This window comes from Vombatus ursinus, unplaced genomic scaffold (assembly GCF_900497805.2).
Source record: "Vombatus ursinus unplaced genomic scaffold, bare-nosed wombat genome assembly UNPS02014841.1, whole genome shotgun sequence".
Lineage (NCBI taxonomy): Eukaryota > Metazoa > Chordata > Mammalia > Diprotodontia > Vombatidae > Vombatus > Vombatus ursinus.
Window position 1 is genome coordinate 17,758,006 of NW_020954619.1, and position 14,346 is coordinate 17,772,351.

General features: G+C 34.2%; 1 protein-coding gene across 2 annotated transcripts in view; it reads right to left on the reverse strand.

Moving 5' to 3' along the window:
* The window catches only part of PLCB1 (phospholipase C beta 1), an 840,557-nt gene that overhangs the window by 261,364 nt on the left and 564,847 nt on the right, over positions 1-14,346 (reverse strand). For both annotated transcript variants that reach the window (XM_027840410.1, XM_027840412.1), the window contains exons 8-9: positions 14,082-14,182; positions 12,214-12,380 (exon numbers count right to left, since the gene is read on the reverse strand). In XM_027840410.1, the coding sequence (XP_027696211.1) occupies positions 12,214-12,380; positions 14,082-14,182 (268 nt within the window). The remainder of the gene's footprint in view (positions 1-12,213; positions 12,381-14,081; positions 14,183-14,346) is intronic.

Here is a 14,346-nt window from a genome sequence, read left to right on the forward strand (position 1 = left end):
GCAGCAGTGGTCATACCTGAAGAATTGATAAATATTGGGTTTTGCTGATACGGTAGATAACTTGTGTATGCTCCAATGGTATCCCCAGGATTACAGGGGCTACCTTCTGGTGATTGGCTCTCTAAGGAAGTGACTTTCATCATATGGTTTTTATTTGACTTTCGGATGAAAACTCATCTTTTATGAATTTACTTTATTCTTTCCTATTGCCTTTTGCTCTGAAAACTGTCATCTTTTTCTAATCACCTATGCAAAAATAACTAAATAAGTTAACTCTCTTATGTAGACCTAAAACAGATTTTTAAAGCATTCTATATCTTTTTCATCTCTGCAGTTAGATGACAGCTTGATGGTAGATAGTAGATTCAGCACTGGTCTTGGAGTCAAGATCTGTGTACTAATCTTGCCCAAGATAATCAATGGCTGTATGACCCTGGATAAGCCTCATAACCCGTCTGCCTCAATTTCTTTATCTATAAAATGGGAATAATAATAGCACCTATCTTCCAGAGATGTTGTGAGGATCAAATAAAATAATTTATGTAAAAGGCTTTATAAATCTTATATTTTTAAGTAAATATTAAATGTTACAATCTTTACTCAAGGTCTCCATGGCTAACTTCTAATCAGCATAGATTGTTTAAAATAATGTTGGATGAGCTCTGATTTGACAATCAGAAGACCAATATTCTAGCCTTTATTGTATGACCTTGATCAAATTATCTCAATTTTATGTGCTTAAGTACAGTGCCTGGCATATAGTATATACTTTAATAAATGAATGCTTCCTTCCTTCCTTTTTTTCTTCCTTTCCTTTCCTTTCTTCAACTCTTAAGATGATCATCTTTTTGAACCTCAATATTAATAAGTATGGGCAGCTAGGTGGCATAGTGGATAGAGTGCCAGGTCTGGAGTCAGGAAGACTCATCTTCCTGAATTCAAATCTGGTCTCAGACATTTATTTACTAGCTGTGTGACTCTGGGCAAGCCGCTTAACCCTGTTTGCCTCAGTTTCCTTATCTATAAAATGAGCTGGAGAGGAAATGGCAAACCACTCCAGTATCTTTGGCAAGAGAACCCTAAACGGCATCAAGAAGAGTTCAATGTGACCAAAATGATAGAACAACAACAAAAACAACAACAAAAATTCACAAGATAAATTCACAATGGACTAGATAATCTCTAAGATGTCTAGGTTTTTTTTTTTTTTGAAGTAAGTACTTATTTTGCACCTACTATGCATTAGGCACTGTGCTAAGTGCTTTACAAGTTTTATCTCATTTACAACTCACTCTAGATCTAAAACTGCTTTAATTATAAGCACCTGGCCAAGGAATATTAATTTATTAATTACAGAAAGAGCATTTCACTTAAGATGGTTAAAGAAGAATAAGCAGAATTCAGGAGGATTAATAGAAATTAAGGCATAAACACTTGAGAAAAACTAAGGAAGAATTTAAGGAAAAGGGGAAGGTAGTTGGGAAGGCAAGATAAGTAAAAGGAGAGAAGTGGAACAAATTGGTGAGTAAAGCAAATTGACAGAATAGATTGATGGGTGAAGCTAGTTAGTGGTAAAACCAACAGAGGAGTTGGCTAGTTCAAGGGATGGCGGGGGGGGGGGGGGGGGGGGGGTTTGTGCGTCTAAGGAAAGAAACCTGATTGTTCTTGCCAAATCAGCCAACAAGGTTGTAAAGGCTGTAATAAGGTTTTTAAGGGATCTCTCAAGTAGTTAAGAGCACTAAAGAAAAACGCAGACATTAAGGAAATTGTGTTCCTTATCTTCTTCTAACTTCTGTCAGAAAGGTGAGACTGTCATCTATTTCTAAGAGTGTTCTTTTATTTTTATTAAAGACCACATCTGACTGATCTGATCTTATTTCTTTTAAACACTTAGAGTTAAATCATGTCCTCTGTATTTCTTTAGGCCCCTTTGTTCACCTTGTGAGAGCATGGGACAGTTCTGAGAGTCACACAGGAGCGTGGAAAAGTCCTAGGGCAGAGCTGTAATCCCAACTCCCCACCCCTTTGTTAGAGAGTTTGATTTCTCTAGGTTGGGGCATAACGAGGACCCATGGTCTCTTAACTATGCTTCCAAGGGGAGAATTACTATGAACACAGGTCTTTAAGTCTTCCCTCAATAAGTCTGAATTCCCCATGAGTCTACATTGATGATCCTCAGAGTAAAGCTTAAATGCTCAAATGGATCCATCATTTCAGAGACATGAATGTTCCCTCTAATGAAGCAACAGATCTAATCCCAACCACATCCACTACACCTGCCCATTCTGAGTGATTCCTATCTGTGTCATCTCATGAGCTCACCACAGAGATCAGCCCACCAAGTGAGAAGCCTTCTTTGCTTTGCCCTGTAATCCTGGGGATACCATTGGAGCATACACAAGTTATCTACCAGCGATTCCTCACCCTTACTACAGAACTCTCATCTTCTTGTTTTAGTATACTTTTCCTTGATGACATTGCTTGCTATGGTTCATCTTCAGAGGTCCTTGTTCTCTATGGTGCAGCTTTCTCACAGTAACCGTGCACTTGCCCATTATCTTTTGAGTGATGCTCATTTAAAATGTTTCAGATACTCTATAGTGTTCTTGACTTACAGTCACCTAACACCTCCAGTATAATATTTGTATTGAAAAAGATGGTCTTTTGTTTCCATGATCATTAAAGGAACTATGTAATTTCCTCCAACATAATCTAGACTGTTTGACTCCTTACTAGCATAATCTTTGTCAATGTGCCAAATTCATTCTGAATCACCATAACACACATCCATTTTGAGAATGATTTAAGCAACAACTGTGTGAGGCATGGTAAAGCATACATTGAGTATTTTAGATCATTTATGTTGGACACATGATCTAGAAGCTGCAGAACAAATTTAGGTAAGAAAAAAAAATTTATAACAATTAAAAGCTCCTCCAAAGTGGAATGGGCTATGAGGAAAGACAGTGTGTCTCTCTTTATGGAAGGCAAATGCTATCCTATCAAACCACTTATCAGGTATCCCCAGTATTTAGCACAATGCTTGGCACATAGTAATTGTTTAATAAATGTTTGTTGGCTGATTGCAGAGGAGGTTATTTTTCTGCTCTGAGTTGGATATTTTAAGCTAGAATTTATATTGCACTTCAAGATTTGCAAAGCACTTTTCACAAGTCAGAGTAAATAAACATTTATTAAGGGTCTACTGTGTACCAGGCACCATGCTAAACTCTGAGGATATAAAATTATAAAAATAAGAAAGACAGTCCCTACCCTCAAGGAGCTTATAATCTAATGGGGAAAGAAGGCACACAAAAAGATGCTAAAAATTGGAAAATTGGAGACTACCCAACTCCAGGACATAGCAAAGAAGTCAGAAAAGTCCCAAAGTAGTACAGCCAGGTGATATCTCAATTTGTTCTCACAACAACCCTATGAAGTAGATGCTATTATACTCATTTTACATATGAAGAAACTGAGGCAGACAGCAATTAAGAGACTAAATCGGGATCAGAGAGCTAGTGTCTGAGGAAGGGTTTGTATTCAGTTCTTTCAGACTACAAATTTGTACTTTATCCACTGTACCACTTAGCTTCCTTTGAGTTCATTCCAATCCTATAATTCAATGATATGATAATTTTTGTCTTTTTTCCCCATGTTTTCCTCAGTTCAAGAATTCATCAATAATTACTACAAATGGTAATTTATAATGGTCATTATATCAATTTTTAAAAAGAAATGCTGAACAAAAACCCACAAACACTGGCCTATTGCTTATGCCTGGGCACAACGGCATTCATTTAAAACTTCTGGAAATATATTATTGTTTTTGGATTTATTTCATTCTTCTTCAGCTTCAAAATTTTAAACATAGTGGCTACTGCGCAAATGCTGCACAAGGTTTCCTAGGTCAACTTTCATGCTTATTAACTAACTTTAATGCGGCATAACATTCTCTATAAAGTAATTATAGGATCACAGGAAATGTCTTTGATTAAAATAATGGAATAAGCAGGAACTACTGCCTTGGAATCTTGCAATGTCATAAAATCCCTGAATCATAATAAAAAAGTATTTAAAAATTATGAATAATAGCTGACATATTAAAAAGCCAGAATATATCATCTCATTTGAATCACTCAAAATAACCTTGTAGGAAAGGTACTGTCCTTAGTGCCATTTTATAGATAAGGAAATTGTGCCTTAGAGAGATTGAGTGACTAGTCCTCAGTTATGTAGCTACTCTCAGAAGGAAGATCTGAACACAAGTCTTCCTGACAACAAGTTCAGGACTCTTATCAACTACCCCTAGGCTGCCCATCAATGAGTAAGGTATAATAAAGTTGTCCTTTAATTTAGCAGTTGACTTGAGCCCAATTTTGCCCTCAGATGCTGTGTTGTTGATTAAATCTTCAAGGGTTGGACGCAGTTACTGCTGCTACCACTATATACCAACTGCATTTATTATGTTAGAGTTACTCAGTACCTTTCCTTTAGAGAGTTCAAATGATAAAAATCACTTTTATTCCAGAGATATCAATCTCAAAGCTTTGAGATCTGTGTTGTGTGATTTTAAAGACACAGTGATCAGTGCTGACTCTTGGCTTTGGTATTTTTTTAGTGCAAGTGTGTTAAAAAAAAAGAGAAAGAAAGGAAGAAAAAGAAAAATGGCATTTAGCTGATCAGTGACATTTACTGGATGTGCTTTTTAAGTTTGAAAAATAAAATGAACTCCATTGAGGAAAGTATTCTCTGTGGCAAGCTTTAAATTGTTTCTGTCACACTAAGACAGCAATTTCGTGTCAGACTACACAGACATAACACAATAGGAGTGTCTGTGGTCAATTGATACATCTCTGGAAAACCATTTATTTGAAGGAAAGGACAGCATGCTCATTACAACAATAAACTACTATCCTGCTATTCTTCATTCTTTTTATTTTTAAACATTCATTTAAACATTTTTGCAGGTTCAAATTCCTTCTTCCAGCCCCTACTCCACAGAGAAGACAAACAATATGATATCCATTATACATATGAAGTCATGGAAAACATATTTCCATATTATCCTGATGTTATTCTTTAATATTTAATATTCTGTGACCTATGTCACAAGTGAAAAAAAAAACACTGCTTTTTTCATTAAATAAGAAACCTGGGATATCCACTCATTGAAACCATCTTTGTGATAACTCCATGGTAGATAGGACACCATGGGGATGATAGACGCTACTACTGATAATAATAATGACTAACATTTATATGCCTCTTTAAAATTTGCAAAGTGTTTATATATATATATATGTATGTATATATATACTTACATATCTATATATTATCTAATTTAATCCTCCCAATTTTGTAAGATACAATATTGCGTAAATTAATTGGGGCAGTGAAAAAAACTAAATTATTGACTTATTTTTAAGACGTTTTGTTTTTCCCCAATTACACATAAAAACAATTTCAACATTCTTTTTTTTTAAGTTTTGAGTTCCAAATTCCATCCTTCCCTCTTTCCTTTCCCCCTCCCCAAGATGGTAAGCCATCCGATATAGGTTATACATATGCAAGCACATAAAATATTTCCATATTAGTCATTTTGTGTAAGAAACTCAAACAAAATATAAAAGAAATAAATAAAGTGAAAATAGTATGCTTTGTTCTGTATTCAGACACTATCAGTTCTTTCTCTGGAGGCAGATAGCATTTTCCATCATGAATCCTTTGGATTTGTCTTGGATTAATGTATTGCTGAGAATAACTGAGTCATTCACAGCTGTTCTTGTGTACAATGTTTCCCTGGTGCTGTTTGCTTCATTCTGCATCAATTCATGTAAGTCTTTCCAGGTTTTTCTGAATTCATCCTGCTCGTCATTTTCTTATAGCATAATAATATTCCATTACAACAATATACCACAGCTTGTTTATCCATTCCCCAATTGATGGGCATCCCCTCAATTGGTTCTGCAAAAAGAGCTGTTATAAATGTTTCTGTACAAATAGATTCTTTCCCCCTTTTTTTGATCTTTTTGGGTTATAGACATAGTAGTGGTATTGCTGGATCAAAGAGTATGCATAGTTCAATAGTCCTTTGCGTATAGTTCCAAATTGCTCTTCAGAATGGTTGGATTAGTTCATAACTTCATCAAGAGTACATTAGCGGTTTGTTGGTTTGGTTTTTTCCCCCACATCCCTTCCAACATTGTCATTTGTCATATTAGCCAATCTGATAGGTGTAGGGTGGTACTCCAGAGTTGTTTTAATTTGTATTTTTCTAATTAATTGTGATTTAGAGCATTTTTTCATATGACTACAGATAGCTTTGATTTCTTTGTCTGAAAACTGTCTATTTGTATCCTTTGACCATTTATCCACTGGGGAACGACTTGTATTCTTATACATTTGACTCAGTTCTCTACGTATTTGAGAAATGAGGCCTTTATCAGAGATACTTGACTTAACAAAAAAAACCCTTAAAACTTTAGGAAATTTTCATATTGAATGTCACCCTTTCGCTGCAATATCATTTTAAGCAATTCAGCATTGAGTTCACAAGAATTTGACACATATTCTTCAATTTCTCGTTATGAAACCACATATCACATTGACTATTAAGCATTCTTTTGATCAACAATCCATTTTTTTTTCTAATTTTAGTCTTAATTATAGCTTATCACTTTTAAATGAGGTTTAAGTCAGGAGAGTTTCCAAGACACTAAAACTTGTTTTTCTTCATCTTTTGGTTAAATTCAACAACTTTTTATAACTTGTAGCATAGTGTATACTCCATCTCCATTTAGAAATTTCTATAATTCTTCAACAATTTTGCTTCTCAGTCTATTTATCAGAATTAATCTTTCCTTCAAAGTTCACTGAAAGTTAAAAAACATCAGTCTGTGTGTGTGTGTGTGTGTATGTGTGTGTGTGTGTGTGTGGACATTTTACAGTCTAATGAGGATGTCCAGATCTTATAGGTTCATCTGGAATCTTCTTCCAAAGGTTTTTAGCTTTGAATGAAAAAGTGAATTTCATCAATAGAAATTACCATTTTAATCTCTTTGATATTCCATCCTTTTTATTTTCTTGTTCATAGTAAGAATTTTTTTCCTTTATAACAATAGTTAGCAACTTTTTTTTGGTTGGTCATCTTGCTATTCTTTTGACTTATAGAAGCTAACACCATTATATAAAGTAATCAATAACAAACCTTTCAGCTACTAGGTTTCTTTGAAGGTCATTTCTTGTTTTCTGTAGATTCATTGTTTTGTACAGTAGTTTGTTAATTCTTGGTGTTTTTTGTTTTAGACTATATTTTCCTGTATTCACCAATATTTTTCAGTCTTTAGTGTGGATGATTCTGTGTCAGTATGCATTTGAAATGATCTTGAAGCTTGAACTTCCTTATACCAACAGGCACTGTAATATCTTGAACAGTCAATAATATGAGCTCTTTCAGAGTTAAAACTTCTGCTTGATGCCTTGGAGAAATGTCTATTCTTAAAAACCTCAGAATTAAAAACCCAATAGAGACTTCAACAAAACATATGTATGAGATGAAACCTAGTATGCAACTAACAGAGAACTAACTAAAAGAATGAAGGAAACTGATCAATTTGGTTTCATCTAATCAGAATCATAAATACTGAATCAGTCTAGTGTCAATATAAACAAATATTTAAGCCCATTGCCAAAACAAAATGAAACAATATTAAAATAAGTACTTGTCCCAAGTAATTCACATACATAATTCTAGGTGCAATTATCATAAACATTTTGTAGATGAGCAGACTTGTCATGAGATAATTTAAGTGATTTGTCCAAGGTCACACAGCTAATAAGTATTTGAGGTGAGATTTGAACCTACATCTTCCTGATTCCAAGTAACATTTACTTCATGCTGCCATGTGATGATAGATAACTCATCCTATTTCCAAATGATTTGTATTTCATCTATTGCAGTTTTTTTTTTACATTTTGAAAACTTTTCATTCTATGTATTTGAGAGACTGAGTATTTCATAGAGTCAAACTGGTTAAACACATTGTTCCTAAATTTTATAAATCAGTGTTGTATCTAAAACATTTCTAAAAAGTTCTCCTTTAATGATTCTTCAGGCTCAGCACAGTTTATTTGTTGAAATTACCAGAATATTTTGAAGTTTATCTTTTTATTATGGACTTCTTATCAGTTTTTAAGGCCTGTGAGCAACTAGGTGGTGCAGTGTATAGAGCTGTGAGCCTGGAGTCAGAAAACCTGAGTTCAAATGCAGCCTCAGCCGTGTGACCCTGAACAAATCACTTAACCTCTGGCTTTCTCTTTCCTTAACCATAAAATGGGTATAATAATAGCCCTACTTTATCCCCTTACAAGGTTATTGTGATGGTCAAATGAAATAATATTTGCCAAGAGCTTAGCACAGTGGTTCTTAATAAATGCTTGATCCCTTCCCTACTCCCTTGAATTCTAGTCACATAATCATATCATTTATAATATCCAGTAGATGCTAAATTGGGGCAGCTATGACAGGGTGGATAAAGCACTGGACCTGGAGTCAGAAGGATTTATCTTCTGACCTCAGACATTTCCTAGCTGTGTGACCCTGAGCAAGTCACTATACCCTGCTGACCTCAGTTGTAAAATGAGCTGGAGAAGGAAATGACCAACCGCTCCAGTATCTTTGCCAAAAAGCTTCTCAAATGGGGTCCTGAAGAGTCAGATATGACTAAAACAACTGAACAACAACAAAGATGCTAAATTTTTGTAACCTGCAGTGATGTTGCACAGTTCCCGCTATTTTATTGCACAGTCTTTACCAATCAATGTGTCTGGGCTTTTGTGAATAATCCTTCTATAACTTCCAGTGGCAATGACCTGATCCTGAATAGGTATCATAATCTCTTCGATTTTTGTAAATAAATCCACATGGCTCAGTCATTTGTTTGATGCTTTATTTGTCAAGATATTGTTGGTTGAGTTCATGTAGATGTTTTTTGTGTGTGCCTTTTAATTCTACTCTTGAATAGCTCTTATATAAGCTGTCTTTAGAGATAAACCACTTCCAGTTATACTCAACACATTCAGTAGCATATAGCTGCTGTTGTCTTTTAACATTGTGTTTTGAATTTGAACTAAGGTATTTTTGTTCCTTCCAAAACAAATTTACTTCTGTAAGTTTTTAACCTATTTATCATGTGCTCTAAGAATATCTGTCACTCTTCTTCATCATTATCATTAGAATGATATTATCTGAGGAATAGGGATAATAACTGCCTTACCTCCCTCACACTATTTTTGTAAGGTTCTACTGAAGCAATGTATGTGAAGGTACTTTCTAAAGGTACTATGTAAATGAGAAGAAACCATTATTCTCTGGATAACTTTATAACTAATATTACACATGCAACTACCTTCTTTCAATGAACATAATGTATTTTGATCAACTCAGAAAGATGAACTTTTTAAAACTTGAAGAATACCAATATTTGAAGGAAATAATCACCAACACTGAAAGTTTGAAAGATTTTGGATTATAGCATACAGAAAAAGAGTACTGGATTTGTAAACTGAAGACATGGATTCAAAACTCATTTATGCTACTTGGCTTAGTGACCTCTGGCAAGAAAATTCAGTTCTCTGTCCTTGGTTTGTTTGTGTGTTTGTTTTTCATCTGTTCATTTGTTTTCATCTGCAACATGACTGGATTGGACTGGATGACATTTTAGGTTCCTTCTATTTCCTAATCATGCGAGCCTATGATTTTATAGATTTGGGTGCCCCTGAAATAAATCAGAAACCTATACCTACTCCCAGTTCTTGAACTGTAGATGCTGAAAAAATTGTCCACCTGTGTATACATTCTGATGATTACTCTCTCTAAATTTAACTTGGGTATTTATTCTAGTTAAACCAACACTCAATTAACTGCCAGATCCATACTATGCACTTTTGCAGCATATTCAGACCAACTATAGATTGCACTGTGTTGGTTTAAGTTTCAATAACCCAGAGTCTCATCCAATTCACAGTGAAGCATTAGAGAAGGCTTTTCGTGTAAGGATATTTGAGAAAATTTCCTCCTTCTGTGCAACAATAGGAACCTTCCAAATTCTGAGCTACACTCCTAAGCAGAATGTCAGATAAAAAATTAACAACAACAATAATATGATAATAATAATCATCATCATAGCAATAGCTTACTTTTATGTTGAGTTTTATGGCTGCAAAAAATTTACATGTATTACCTCATTTGAATTTGATCCCTACAACAAAACCTGCGAGACAAGTAGCATTATTCCCATTTAACAGATCAGGAGACTGGGTTACAGAAAGATTAAATGACTTACCCATGGTCACTCAGTTAGTAAGTGACAAAAGACAAACTGAAACCATTATTATATAATTCTAAGACTTTTCACTATATTGCTGTTCTAATTTGAGAAGGTAGAAAAATGCAAGAGGGATCAAAATACAAGCATATTTCATAACCCAACCTTGATTATGAAAGTCAAACCAAACCAATAATTATTACACAGTTATCTAATTAGGAAACAGTGAGTGAAGGTCAAATAAAAAAGTTTACTTTCTCTCTATCTTTCTTTTTTAACCTTGATAATTCATATGACCTCACTATGCCAGGGCATCTGGGCAGCTAGGTGGCAAAGTGGATAGAGTGCTAGGCTTGGTGTAAGGAAGACTCCTCTTCCTGAGCTTAAATCCAGCCTCAAACACCTCAGACAAATGACCTGGAGAAGGAAATGGCAAACCACTCCAGTATCTTTGCCATGTATTTTTTCCAAATGGGGTCACAAAGAGTTGGACACAACTAAAATTACTCAACAACAGCAACAATAACATGCCAGTTGTCTTCTCCACCAAATGGAAATTTAAAAAAAAAAGCATTGTGGCTATCTCAAAAAATTGATTGTGACTCAAGTGATGGACAGTATATAACCAGTTTAGGTAAATTCAGAAAAGCTCATCATTTGAAGTTCACTGGTTGGTCATCAGATTAAATTTTGGTCATAGGAACTTACAAGGACTATGGTCTGAGGGGCTGAGGTATTGTAACCTATATCAATAGAAGGATTAGTCACACCAGGAAAACCACAGAATTATGATGTTCTGAAGTTCAACCAAGCTACTTAGTAGATTTCATGGTTTTGACAATGGAACCATTCTGAAATATTTCACACAACACTATTATCACAACTAAAAATAAAGTATTTAATTAAAGAGTGTTTATTTTGTAATGACATCCCAATTTTCTTACTGATCATACTTCTGGCTCAACTAAATAAAACTTCAAGGAGGAAAGAAACTTTTTGAGATTTTCTACAATCAGTGTACTATGACATGTAAGCGATGATTTCCTGCAATTATATTTTTATAATCTTATTATAGCAATACTTTTAGAGGAAACAAAAATGCTTGCATCAGAGTCATTTCCAGGCAGCAAAGAATCACTTTTCTGATATCAATCCTTGTGGCAGTTGTCAAAATTCCTGCCCTGGAATCAAAGTTAACTTTATCACAATATAATATTTTAGGAAATTCTAAATAGTTTAGGGGTACAAAGGTATAACCATATGAAAATGAATCCATTAGGGGATGTGAAGAATGAAAAAATTAGTATTGAATTGAATTGCTATTTGTAGTTTCAGTGCTTCAATACAGGTCTTTGGGTTGTGATATGAATTAAAATTTCATATTGCTTCTGAAAACAAGGCTAACCAAGAAAAGTTAGATGGAGGTGAAAATAAAAGCAGAGAAAAAATCTTCAAGATGTTCAAGAGTAGCTTTTCTCATAGTAAAAACAAATATCCAGTGACTGTTTAAAGCTAAGAGCAAAATAATTATGTTTTATCACCATGACTTACTACTTGTCACTACATTTCATTATCTATTATTCAATATTGATGACTTTTGGCATTTCATAAGTTTCCTAACTACAGGCAAAGAATTATTTCCAAGTACTTTACAAATGCAAAATTTCTTCATAGCAGAACCACTGTAGACAAATTCTAATGACAAAGATTTAAAAGAATCCCAAAGCAGAGGAGTAAGTATCTCAGACCTAAAGTTTGAGAAATCTGAAGGCAGTCCACTGGTTACAGAACTACAATCTCACATAGTAATTGAAATGACTGCAAAATAATTCATTCATAATTTCAAACAAGGGGCTGGAAAATATGTGAACCAAATTCTACTGACCTTTTTTTGCTAGGGAATTGTTAGGTTCATACTTCTCAATCAGCACTTGGACTTGCTCCTGTTTTAAGGGTGGATAAAGTATTTCATTGAGCCGGGGATCTCGTTGCTTTAAATTGATAAATTCCATCATTTGATCAACAGTAAGATATGGTCTACTCTTGGCACCACTAAAAATAGGTAAAAGGAAAAAAAAAGAAATTACATTGTTTTTCAGTAAGTCATGTTTAATCAATCAACAAAAATTTATTAAGTACTCTCTAATTGCCAGGAACTATTCAGATTATATCACAGAGAAAATCTGTTCAGGCCTTGTAAGATCAAAGTGGTCTTATAAAAAAACAAAACATTCACATTGCCCCAGCTAGGTTTTGTTTAGGCTTCAAAGTATAATTATGCATTGTAAAATCTTCTAAAGTGATTATCACTGAATTGGCATGCCTAAGAAAAATACCAACCATTGGCAAAAAATGTTTATGATTCATGCTGCCATATATTCAAAAGGAAAAACTCCTTTAAGGAGGAAATAGAAGCATAAGTATGGTTTACACAGTGCACTTAAAGTTCTGGCTGAATTACCAACTTCCCGTATCTAACTTATTTCCATAAGGATGTGTCTATTTATGGCAACTGAAAAAGTGAGCAAATTCTGTCTTGTTTTTCCTCCTCTTATAAGGGGAATTATAAACATCAACAAATATCTAAAGCTCTGCACTTCCTAAATAGGAAGATCATCATCTCCTTAAGGACAGATTATAGTTGATGTAAATAATCCTCTTAGTATCATAGGGCCCAATTCCATAACATGTGCCCTATGGACACTCATTTAATGTTTGATGGTAAGAAATTCCAAAAATAAAAAGCCAGGTGCTCCAAGTATGTAATATCATAATCATGAGTACCAAATATCTTCCCTTTGTGAAGATACAGTTATCCTTTCTGTCCTTTTAAATTAACTAATTATGTAGAGTTTAATATCAGACAATATAAAATTACTATTTTCCTACTATTACATAAGTTGCTTTTCTTATACAGTTTTCTTTTTTAAAATGAGTATGTGGGTTTATTACTGGTGTAATAAAGGATGGAGAATGCTTATGATTTTAATAGATTCTAACACAAGTTTTATTGTTCACAGTTTCACCAAGATAAAGTTGCTGCTCTTTGAAAAATTATCTAGAACTTAAGGCAGGGGTGAAGGGAGGGGTCTGATGCCTACCTATGGTACTTTCTTTAGGCAGAGAGCAAGAACTAGAAGAGGGAGGTAGTATCTGTGTGAAACAACCAATTAGATACAAGGCACCTGGAAAATGGAAATTCAGGTTCTAGAACATTGTCCAATAAACCTCAAATCCTCCTGTATCAGAACTATGGGCAAACCCCAGTTTATAGAGAAGTATCCACTAAGAGCAGAGGCAATCTTCATCTCCTACTAAAAATAGAATCATAGAATTTAATAGCTAAAAACAGTCTTAAAACTTTGCTGTTTAGTCCCCTCATTTTACAGATGAGGAAATTAATATTGAGATTAGATCACATTGATGATTAGTGACTCAGATGATACCAGTATCCATTTGTAAGCATCCCCAACCCACCATTCTTTCTCCTACATCACATCTCCTTTCTCTCCATGATGTTAAAACCATAAAGCATTACATTAAAAGAAAACAACACTTACACCTAGCAATGAATGTCAGGTAATAAACCTCTGCCACTTAAACTAATGGATATTCCTATGGGATAAAAGTATGTGATCAATTAATGCACATTAATCTATTCTCATAGAGCTATGTGCTTTTCCTAAACTCAGATACTCAACATAGCATTATTAAATGAGAAAAAAACAGAACAAATTTAAAAGAATCCCTTACAATTCAGAAAAGATGTTATCAATTTCAGGTCGAGGGCAAAGGTTATTTAAAAACACTCTGTATACTTCTGGAGTGAAGTCCTCTTGAGGTATTGAATCATTCTGAGAAAGAAAAAAAAAAGAAACAAATCAAAATAAGAATTCTTTTTAAAGCCAGGGTGAACATGATGAACACGTCTGTGAAACAAATCATTTATTGTATCCTGTACATTACTGGGAGTAAGACTGTCCCTTGTTAGTCACTGGATGAATGTAGCTACTACTAG